Here is a 12,236-nt window from a genome sequence, read left to right on the forward strand (position 1 = left end):
TTGGTTTTCCTGAAATAGGAACACACCCGAACTTAGGGGTTCCGAGTTGAATCGAGTCCTAGTTCTAAATTACTTTGTGGTTCCGAGTCAGTTTGGAACTCGGATTTAAAACCAAACTCGGGCTTTGGAGTGCATGTAAACAGACCAAAAGAGCTGTTTTATAATTTTTTTTATAGATTTTCATAGATTTTTAAGGATTTCAAAACTGAACCAAAACCAAATCCGAACCAAAACACTTGAGGGTGGTTTTGCCAAAACCAAAACACAATGATGGATTAGAACCAAAACCAAAACATGAGGGTCCGCACACACCTCTAATAGATACATCATTATACTGTAACTTGAATATTTGTGGATGAGCTGCACTTCAAAGGTATGGTGACATGTGTTAGAGTGAATCTGGGGTGGGGGTGGGAAAGAGGGAAATGAAAAGGGGGGGAGGGGTACAGGGTGGGAAGAGGGAAGGAGATGGGGAGAGGGGTATGTTATTCGACAAGTGCAGCATTGTGAAGTAGGGGTGTCTGGTCCTATGTTTGGTCAACAAATATGGGGGTATCACATGTGCTCTAGTCTGGTGTCGGTGTGGGGTTGGGGATAAATGCCAAATGTTGAGGGATGGTGGGGGGCTGTTGGGTATGGGAAGGAGGTGTGGTTGAAAAATGTTATGGTAGGTGACTGAAGTGTAACTGGTGAGGCAGGTGTGGAATAATGAAAGGCAGACACTCTAGCACAGGACCAAACCTCTTTATTTGGGTAGACACAGTGTCTCTCAAGGTTGATGGATTAGGTGTTAGACAGTCTGTCCTTGTATACAGTCTTTTCCGGTACACGGGTCAGTTCCAAATTGTACCGGAAAAGACATTTGGCATTTATCCCCAACACCGCACCGACACCAGACTAGACTAGAGCGCATGTGATACCCCCATATTTCTATAGATAAATCATTATTCTGTCAAAGTTCATAGTTATACAGTGGTGGCTCCAGAGGTGGGGCTGCAGCACAGACCAAAATTAAAATAAGGGATCTACACCAACTGCCACCTCAAACGTTGCCAAACATCGCCGGCCAGAACTCACTGGCAGTTGGTGTGGCTCCCCTATTTGAATTTTGGTCATGCGGCCGGCAGTATTAACTACTACACTCTGTGCCACTTATCTGATAACACAAACTGTGATTTATATATTTGTAAATCAAAGGTAATGCTAATATATATATATATACTGTAAATTTCAGTAATATTTGTATAATCGCTCAGTTCCAATGTCATCACTAATAAAAAGTGAGTTATCATATCATCACTTTATTGCCCATAAGAAAAACTTCTATATTGTACAAAATTATTAAACTCTCACAGTTATTAAAAGTCCTGAATTTAAAATGTCCAAGAACTTCCCGATCATTAATATCCTTATAATTTACTGTGGCAAATCTCTACTTTATACTCTATAGCTCTGCTGGCTCTAAAGAACAGACAGATCATTGTATTTCAGTAAATCTGTAATGCAAACCCAATTATGTACACAGTCCTAATTCCCCACATCAGAGGGGCTGCTCGGTATTACCTACAGATGAGTGATAAAGCTGTTGTGTGGCTTACTGACCTCACTGTGCAATGGGCATGGAATTAGAACGTTACTTTGGCTGAATTTTGCCTTTAGTGTTCCATGTGGAATTCCCTACTCCTATCCCAACCACACACACAAACACAGGGCAGATTGAACTGACTGTGTGGTCACCCCAGCCTTATTTATACACCATATTGAGCAAAATGCAGAATTGACAATCTCTTCTACCAAAATAGTTTATTATTTCCTATGGGCTAACTGGGATAGCTACTGTACAACAGCAAAACAGCATACTTATAGGGCCTGATTCAGTGATGTACATTATTGCATCACTGCTGCAACTTTGTACACAGTAGCAAGATATTTATAACTTATAAACATCATCTTTGTTTATTGTAATCATTTTATAGTTAACACTCGCCAGCTTTGTGGAGCTCCCTGGGACTGCAGGGAGACGAGAGATGAGGCAGCAACAGCTCAGCCTCACTTCTGTATAGTCAGACACTGCTTGCAGAGCAGGGGGCGGGGCCACACCACAGGCAGTAAGCTGTATAGAAAGAGAGCTAATAGAGGCATGCCTCTAAGTATGGGGGGCATACCTTGAGCACTGATGGACACCTTGGATATGTCATGTGACCGGGAAGTGTCCTGCAGTGCCTGGAGATCGGTGCCGAGTCAACAGCAGCTAGAGCTCCCAGCACTCAGACCCATCTCCATGTGTGCCTCCCCAGCAATTGACCTCACTGCACATCACTGCTGTTATGAACTATGTGGTCAATTCAAAGGAGAGGAATCACAATACACTTATAATGAGGGCAATCATTCTGTACTGAATAGGGAGGCAGATAAGACTGATACTTCTCTTATGTTATTTTATTAATGTATTTGCGGGGAAAATATTGTTTCATTTTACTAACAGAGCAATATAATGCGTTAATTATAATAAAGAAGCAATATTAATAATTTGTAATTGGTGTTTAACAAAGGTTTTTTTTAAGACAGGGTTACATTTAGTAATTTGTAACGTGTTCACCAGTTATGTAGCCATAAAATAATACATATATGCCCCATCATAAAACCATTTTTAAACACCAGTCAACAATTATTATTGCCCCTTTATTATGATTAACAAATAATATTGTTCTCTTAATAAAATTAAACATGAATTTTCCCACTAATAAATTAATGAAATGGTATTTCCCCCAAAAGAGAATGATCTGTGTTATCTGCCTCCCTATTTAACACTAAGGGCCGTATGCAATTATAGGCAAAAACCCGTTATTTTCGCCTATTGTAATTATCCCCGTATTCAATTACAAAGACTTTCAACCGGTGCGAAAATTCTTTGTAAAAAAATGGGGATAACTTTTCTCCAGCCTTTAGCTGGCAAAAAAGTGCAGAATTGGGGTTTAGGGGTGCAGGCTTTAAAAAAATAGTCTGCACCCATGGGAATGCCCCCTAAAAACAATGTATGTCAAAATAAGTAAAAAAAAAAAAAAAAATCGGGACACCCCAAAAATTAACTTGAATTTTGGGGTTAAAAAAAAAAAATGGGGAATCAAATCCTAAAGTAGCAAAATAGATTCCAGAGGGGTTCCAAAGTATGCGGCAGGTGTTTTCTTCATTGCGGGTAGTAGCCGCAGGTGCATTTTTGAGGAATCTTTAAAAATCATTTAGGGACTTAAAAATATGCTCACACCCATTTTAATGTACCCCAAATTTGTTGGACATAGATATTTTTCCCCCAAAAAAATCCTAAATGTTATTCTTCATCACTTCTTCGCAGGCGCATTTATGCACCTGCCGCGGCTATTTAAAAACGGGGGTACCCATAGTGATCCCTCATGTCTGGACATCTTTAGGGGGGGCCAAGGATGATTTCCCAAAAATTGATAGCTTTTTAGCCGCTTCAAGTTTCGTCGGGTCCCGTTTTCTTGTCCATAGGAATTGAATACGGAGATAATTGGGCTCGCGCGCGATACTTTTCCGCCTGGAAAACAGGCGAAGAAGGCGAAAAGTCCAGCAGACTTTGCACCTGAAAATGAATACGGGCCATAATGGTTGTCCTCATTATAAGTGCAGTTCCTGACTCACGGTTTGGTCAGATGCAACGGACTTGTGGCGGTTTGATGGTGGTTTTGGTCAAAACCCCAGGAATAAAATAAGCACAAAATGCAATAAGACAGGTGGACATCGATGGTGGTTTATAAAAACCCAACAAAACCGCTGAATGGTAAAATTAACCTTTTAAAAAAGAGATAGTGTAATATCCAAGTAAATGTATTATAAAGATTACACTACTCCCACAGACAAGGTGTATTTATACTGTTTCTCAGTGTGTTTGTAGTAAAATCTATTATATAATTTGCAAGAAATTCCGGTATTGTCTCACTTTGCAGGAGTGCAGCCCATTTTATGCCGGTGTTAGGACCTTTTTCTCATTATCTTCCTGTCTTTAGGGGAAGATCCAATTAGTCGCATAAGCAGTAGTGCAGCCAGGTCCCAAAGTCAGAAGTAAAATGATTGGGTTAGCGGAGCCCTTGTCCCTGCATGTGTTTAATGGTGCATTGGGGATGATAATTCATTAATAAGAAATTCCTGATAATCAATATGTCCCTAAGTACCAGGGGCGTATCTATAATGGGTGCAGGGTGTGTGGGGTGTCTAGTGCCCAGTCTACTGATTCTGCGGTGGCCGGCCAGCCACGTCAGTCTACTGCCGGACATCAGGGAAAGAGGAGGGGGCCTTGCACGGGGAGTGCACATGGGTCCCCTCCTCTCTTAAGATGCCCCTGCTAAGTCCTAATTCAGAGGTTCACCTAATCCACATGCACAGCCAATGTTCAAGTAGTTGAATGATTTTTATGCTACTGCACATGCGTGAAAAAATTCTGAAATATACGGGGCATGCGTTAGTCTACACACAAAGGCGCTGTTGCGATCGGGACAAATGGTGACATAAAGGTGGCGGAAAAGTGATGGGATTGGTAGTGCACGCAAAAATGGTACGTTCAGTAAGTGTGTTATGGGAGTGTCCAGGGCGGGTCAATGCAAGAGGCTGCATTCACAGCCGCGGGCACAGGAGGCCATGGTCAGACAGAGAACTGCACTTGCCATAGGACATTTGCAAACTTCGATGGAGCAACCGATGGTGGCGTCAGGGCCGGTTCTACCCATATGTATGGTACGCAGCTGAGTAAGGTGCCACATAGTGGAGGGCGCAGTGGCGTAACTAGGGTGTTTGGAGCTCAGGGCAAATTTGAAAATGGAGCCCCCCCTGCCACTATGTGCGCGCGCCACAGGCACGCACATCGAAAAATGGGTGTGGTCACAAGGGGCATGGCCACTGAAAGATGAGGCATGTCAACATGACACACACCCCTTCCTTGTCACTGGGAACATTTCTTTCAATTTGCACCTTAATGCAGTGCCCCTTATACAGTCCCCCCTATGCAGTGCCCCTAGTAGTGGTCCCCCTTATATAGTACCCCAGTATACAATGCCCCCAGTAGCTGTCCCCCTTATGCAGGCCCCCAGTAGTTGTCCCCCCTATGCAGTGCCCCCTGTAGTGGTTCTCCCTTTTCAGTGTCCCCTGTGGTGGTTCCCCCTGTGCAGTGCCCCCAGTAGTAAGCCCCTTATATGGTGCCCCAGTAGGAGTCCCCCTTGATGCAGTGCCCCCAATAGTAGTGGTCCCCCCAGTAGTGGTCCCTCCCAATGCAGTGCCCCCAGTAGTAGTCCCCAGTACACAGTGCTTTTTATAGTGGCCCTAGTAGGAGTCCCCCTTAATGCAGTGCAACCTGTAGTAGACCCCAGTAGTGGATCCCCCCAATACAGTGCCCCCAGTAGTATCCCCCCCGTAGTAGCCCCCAGTAGTGGTCCTGTGCCCCCCCTCAAAGCAGTGCCCCCAGTAGTAGTCCCTTCCTTAGTAATAGTCCCCCCCCTGTAGTAGACCCCAGTAGTGGTCCCCCCCCAAAGCAGTGCCCCCAGTGGTATCCCCCCCAGTAGTAGTCCCCAGTAGTGGAACCCGCCTCCCCCAAAAGCTGTGCCCCCAGTAGTAGTCCCCTCCTTAGCCCCCCTCCCCGATAAATACTCACTGAAATGAAACAATAAATAAAGTAAAAATTCTTACCTGAATCCACGCTGCCGTCCGCTTGTCAGTCCTCCCGGGCTGGCACGCTCTGCATTATGGGAGAGACTTCATGATGTCATGACGTCTCTCCCATTACTCACTGCAGGAGCTGGAAGGGAGCCATCTCTTGCAGTGGGCGGTGTGGCTGCAGCAGTCAATGAGCGTCTATCTGACGCTCATTGACTGCTGTTTAACACACACATCGCCGCCAGCGCTGGCGGTGATGTGTGTGTTAGCACAGCCTGAGCCCGCCCGCCTGCCACCCTCCTGGTGCTATTGGGCAAGCGCTCAGGGGGAGGGAAGGGGCTCAGCTGTGCAGCACAGGACCGGCGCTGGGAAGCCTAGCGCCAGTTCTGTGTAAATGTGTAGTGCTGACCACACACACTGCTTTCGGCACTACACTGGCTAACTAGGGCGGGCCGGTACCATGGCCGGCGGTGTGTGTGTGTGTCCCCCCTGCTCCACCGGTCCCACGGGACCCAGGGCACGTGCCCCACTTGCCCTGCCCTAGTTACGCCACTGGGAGGGCGCCTCAGCTGCGAATATGCGGGCCGCGGGTAGACTGTGTCTCTGTGACACAGCTGCACCGCGCGTGTAGCGCTGACCGGACGGAGTTCGGTCAGCACTGCACAGTGACAAACACACAGCTGCCGGCGCCGACAGCTGTGTGTTTGATTTGATTAGCAGCCAATGAGAGTCTGTCAGACTCCCATTGACTGCTGTGCCCACTGCCGGAGCCGGGCTGGAGCTCACTCATGAGCTTCATCTTCCAGCTCACCGACATCTCTCCCATAATGAAGAGTGGCCCGGGAGGATGGACGGAGGAGCAGATGGCAGCAGCGGGAGCAGGAGCTGGAGCGGGGATTCGGGTAAGTGTTATTTTTAATTTGTATTACGTGTGTGTCTACTGGGGGGGCACTACAAAGTGGGACTACTACTAGGGGCACTACAAGGGGGGACTACTACAAGGGGGGACTACTACTAGGGGCACTACAAGGGTGTACTACCACTGGGGGCACTGGATCGGGGGACCACTACTGGGGGCACTATATAAAGGGCAATACTGGGGGTACTGCATAGGGAGGAACTACAACTGGGTCCACTGTTTATAGGGCACTGCATAAAGGGTACCACTATTGGGGGAACTGCATGGGGGGACTACTGCTGGGGGCACTATATAAGGGGCACTGCATAGGGGGTACCACTACTGGGGGCACTGCATAGGGGGGAGTACTACTGGGGGCTCTATATAAGGGGCTTACTACTGGGGACACAAGGGGCACTGCACAGGGGGGACCACTACTGGGGGCACTATATAAGGGGCACTGCATAGGGTGTAACACTACTGGGGGCACTGCATAGGGAGGGACTACTACTGGGTGCACTATATAAGGGGCTTACTACTGGGGGCACTACTGGAGTCCTGCATAAGTGGGACCCCTCCCTGGGCACCAGGGGCACTGCATAGGGGGGGACCACTACAGGGGGCACTGCATAGGGGGATTACTACTGGGGGCACTATATAAGGGACTTACTACTGGGGGCACAATGGGTACTGCACAAGGGGACAACTACTGGGGGCACTGCATAGTGGGGATCACTACTGGGGGCCTGCATAAGGGTGACCACTACTGGGGGCAATGTATAAGGGGCAATACTTGGGGCCTGCATAAGAGGGACCACTACTGGGGTGCATTGCATACTGGGGTACTGTATAAGGGGCACTACTGGGTGGACTGCATTAAGGTGAATATGGAATAGAAAGGACTGTGTATCGTGAAAGGGTTAGGTGTCATGGTTATGGCTTTTTCCATGAGACCACAGCCTCTTCATTTATTTGGGGACGAGCAACAATATGCCTGGGGGCGCCAAAAAATATATTCGCTTACCAAAAAATTTGGGCTAGGGCCTGCCCTGGGTGGCGTACTGTATAAAGATGCATCAATCGATATTACAGCATGTACAGGTGCCAAAAATGGGCGACTCAGTCCTTGCACATTCGGCCGAACCAATGTACACAAGGGGAGGAGTTTGTAGCACTATTTGCATAAACTTGCAAGTAGGCGGCCGTCAAAACACGCTGCTACTGTATGTGCGCTTTAAAGTAGCAAACAATTTGTTAAAAAAAACAAAACGCATGAAAGTATAGCTCTTTTATTTTAAGACGTTTTATGAGTTGTCATTTAGATGAAGTCATGTTAATGTGCATCTCCCCGTTTTTCTTCTATAGTATTATTTTTCAAAGTACATTTTTGTTCATTTGCACCTCTTCTCGGTTTTTATTTTTCTATATACTTTGCCCCTGTGTATTCCCCTAGTTAAGTTGCCTGCCCTCCCCCCCGACATTTTGATTATAGTCAAAGCCTGTTTAGAGGACTTTTAAATGTTTAATAGTCTGTAATATATATTAGATAACTAACACTACTATATTCTCATTTTTATACACTTTAAGGGCTGTTTAAATTACCCAGAAGCTCCAGTGTCATCTTTTATGTTAGGTTATTCAAGTGTGCTTGCTGATAATTAAAAGAAGGATTTCTCATGTTCATTTGTTTATCCCCATATATATGTGTGTGTGTGTGTTTTGCATGTTATTACAACTTTATTGTGTATTTCCATTACATGTCATATTTAATGTATTTTATTTCTATAAACCTGCCATCATATTATGCTTTATATACTTTGCATATTATTACGATTTTATTGTGGATTTCCATTACATGTCACATGCAACATCTTTTTTGAATTGTTACCGATATCACTGTTTCATTTCGACCTTTGCACTCATCTCAACATATATTGGGTAATTTCTTTACTAATTGCGATGTTGGATTGTGATGCTTGTGCTTCAATAAAAAGTAAAAGATAAACGCTCATGAATTATATAACATTTGTCCATTCATTGAGCAAACGCCTATCAGCTACAGATGTCAATCCTCATCAGCAAATCAGAAGTGGCTAGTGCCGGCGATCACCATCACAATCAACCAGGGGCGTATTAAGAGAGGAGGGAGCCCGTGTTCATTCCCCGTCCGGGGCCCCCTCCTCTATCCCCGGCGGCTGGCAGCAGACTGACCGCAGCGGCGCAGCATCAGTCGACTCTGTCCAGAATCTACTGCGCATGAGCAGGTCGCCGGGGAAATGGCGCGGCTGCCATTTTCTCAGCGATTTCCTCACTGCACATGAGCAAAACGCCGGAAAAATGGCCGCCACATTTTCTGGCATTTTGTGCAGGGCTGAGACACCCGATGCAGGACCTCGGAAAGGTAAGTATTAGATAATATGAGTGCAGGGTGTGCGGTGCGGGCTTTCCCTGGACCCAGGGGCCTGTGTGTACTGCACACCCTGCAGTGCACCATTACAGTTACGCCCCTGTCATCAACGCGTATTTGTGCCATCCCTCATGGATCTGCTACTTTAAGATGTATGTGCATCTTTATTTACTATTACATGAACATGCAGTAACCTGCCTTTACTGTACTTGACCTAGAATAAATCAGTCCTTATATGCCCTGTTCTGCCTCTCTAAGCACAAGGAGATTCAAGAGTTACTGTAGATCAGAGTACGGACATACTGTAGGTAAAGTTCTATAATTTACTCTAAAAAAACAAGCTACTTTCCTCCCAGCATCAGCCCCACAGTGTATACCTTCTTTTGTACATCTATACAAATAATTTCAAAATTACTAAAAGTACAGTGTCATACTGTATTGCTTACCATAATACCTGTGTGAAGCATTATATAGTGCACAGTTTGGGTAACGTCCGCAGCATGAACCAAATTGTGGTATGGATTTTTGTGCTTGCTGTAACCAACTTCCAAAGCTTCCACAAATGATACAAGGCAAGCAACAGGGATCTAAGACAGGTAAACACAGATCAATGATGTGCAAGTTCCACACATGTGCAGTTAAACAATTACTTCAGACAAATAACTTACGTTTGCATGGCAGGATTCTGGTACTATTCCCCTGTAAAACAGGCTGATTACACTAAGATATTTCAGGCAGTTGACCTGATGGTGGAGGAGATATATCAAACTTTTGAGAGACATAAAGTGGAGAAGTTGACCATAGCATCCAATCAGCTAGTGGCAAAACTTACAAGTGGTGGGTCCAGGTGCAAAAACCTGCTTTGGGCTCCCTCCTCTACCTCACCACCAGTTCATAATATGATAGTAGTGCACCAAGGCAAGGAAGCAGTGAGTGACAGGGGGAGTCAGTGTGTGAAAGGGAAAGGTAGAGGGGTAGAGGGGGATGGGGAAGGCAGTGGGTGATGGAGGAGACAGAAAAAAACAGCGGGAGGCAAAGAGTGTTGGGGGAGGCAATGGGTGAACAGGGGGAGGCTGAGGGTGATTGGGAGGCACTGGGTGACAGGTGGAAGCGGAGGGTGATGGGAAAGGTAGTGGGCAAAAGGGGGAGAAGCGCACAGTCAGGTGCGGTGCACACGCTATATATCTGCTGAGAGGAACTGTGTAAAGCAGATGGTGGTTCTCTGGAGGGAGGCAGAGGGTCAAAGTGGGAGGCAGTTGGTGACAAGAGGAGGCAGTGGATGACAAGAGGAGGCAGAGGGTGACAGGGTGAGGTTGTGGGTGAAAGGGGGAGGCAGAGGGTGACAGGAGGAGACAGTCGGTGACAGGAAGAGGCAGTTGGTGTCAGGGGGAAGCAGAGGGGGACAGGGAGAGCCGGAGGGTGACAGGAGGAGGAAAAGGGTGACAGAGGAATGCAGTGGGTGACAGGTGGAGAGGTGCACAGTCCTGCCCTTACCATGGAGCCATCAGGTGCTGCCCACATCTCACCCAGGGTGGCACAACCTCCTCCCACCAGCAGTATAACACTCCTCCAAATTGCTGGCCTGGGCAGTAGCACCTGTGAGCCCCTTAGTTCACAGGAGGCTCCAGTGTAGTGCACCAGTTTTACCACTGGTATTTCCACCCATTCAATCAGCTTCTAACTGATATTTTACAGACCGTACTATATAAATGATAGCAAAAAGCTGATTGGTTGCTATGGGTAACTTCACTTTATCTCTCTGAAAGGTTTGATACATCTCCCTTCTAAAGTACTGTATGTGTCCCTATAACAAATAGAATGGTAGATAACGATACTATCTACATCAATAAAATTATTAGCAGGCAAAGTGATAAATATAGAGGAAAAGGGGTCTTAGACTGTACACCCTAAGTTTAAACATAATAAAAGGTTCTACCATGTAGTACCATGCAGGGAAAACAAAAGGAAAATGCAGGTGCAGACTCTAAGCACTAAGAATACGGATAGTCAAAAAACTTATGATAAACTCTACAATTAACATGGAGTATAAATGAGGTTCTTGAGCATGTTTGGTCAAAAATGTATGCCCACCTACCATGTCAAGGTGAGCAGTTGGGTCCCTAATATCCCTAATACTAACACATTATATAAATTTATCAAGGACTTACCATAATAGTGCCCATTCTAAAATGTAGACAGCATTGCAGTAACCTGTGCTTATAATCATCTAAGGGCTCATGGGAAGGGTGGTAATACCAAGCAGAAGGAGTCTCAACCTTCAAGTGTACATTATGTACACAAATATAGAGGAAAGGGAGAGGGAGCTTGGACTATACACCCTAATTTTAAACATAATAAGATGTGCTACCAGTGATAAATATAGCCAGAAGACAAACGTTTTGAACCTTTGTGTGAGGTCATCTTTCATCAGCTCTAACAGGACATAACTAAGCTTGATTCATAGACGTGGGCATGCCACTACTACGTGATTATCCCATCTTTTAACTTTCAATTTAAGTGGCAGGATTGGACCTTGTGTTGCTGCTTTACCATAACTACAGCCATTAGAGGGATTCTGACAAATGCTCTATCAAGTCACTTGAACCATGTAGACAATGACAAGGGCCCCTTCTAGCATAGAGATGTCATTGACTTCTGGTGAATTGATCAGCTCCATTGTAATAAATTCTGGTTCAGATTACGGCTGCTTCCATGTGTGTAAACCGATATCTGTAAAAATGGATCCAACCTTTGTATATAATATTTGGTTACCTTAAAGCGATTGATAAGGTCATATCTGGTAAACAGTTCATAGACCATGAATTTAAGTGCATGTTCTCCACTAGCCTCATTCAAAGAAAACACATTAAATGACCACCGATCAACATCCTGTTGATAGAAAAAAATATATATATTATTTTATGTGAAATACAAATATGTTTTTAATAAAATCTATTGTCAAGACACTGAACATTTTGTAACTTTTTATTCATCTTTTTTTTAATAATTATCTCTTTATAAAGAGAAAGTCCAGCTAAAAGGAAAAGGAGTCTTTTTAATCCTTTGAAGTAAAGGTTGTGTCAAGCATACTTCACAATTGTGCCCTGTTTTTCTATTCGTTACACACACACACACACACACACACAAAGGACAAAGAGCACTACTACCTTTTGAGGACTAAGATACAGTCCTTTATATGGTTTATCAACAGCAGTTATATATACCACTGAGGAAGTCTCTTTCACATCAAAATGAGTTAATATTGCATAA

At 45.1% G+C, this 12,236-nt stretch overlaps 1 protein-coding gene across 2 annotated transcripts in view; it reads right to left on the reverse strand.

The window, feature by feature from the left end:
* Positions 1 to 12,236, reverse strand: part of PDE1A (phosphodiesterase 1A) — a 344,517-nt gene that overhangs the window by 44,936 nt on the left and 287,345 nt on the right. For both annotated transcript variants that reach the window (XM_088476422.1, XM_088476423.1), the window contains exons 5-6: positions 11,739 to 11,855; positions 9,413 to 9,553 (exon numbers count right to left, since the gene is read on the reverse strand). In XM_088476422.1, coding sequence (XP_088332548.1) covers positions 9,413 to 9,553; positions 11,739 to 11,855 — 258 coding nt within the window. The remainder of the gene's footprint in view (positions 1 to 9,412; positions 9,554 to 11,738; positions 11,856 to 12,236) is intronic.

This window comes from Taudactylus pleione, unplaced genomic scaffold, assembly GCF_031769625.1.
Source record: "Taudactylus pleione unplaced genomic scaffold, aTauple2 ptg000188l, whole genome shotgun sequence".
Taxonomy (NCBI): Eukaryota; Metazoa; Chordata; class Amphibia; order Anura; family Myobatrachidae; genus Taudactylus; species Taudactylus pleione.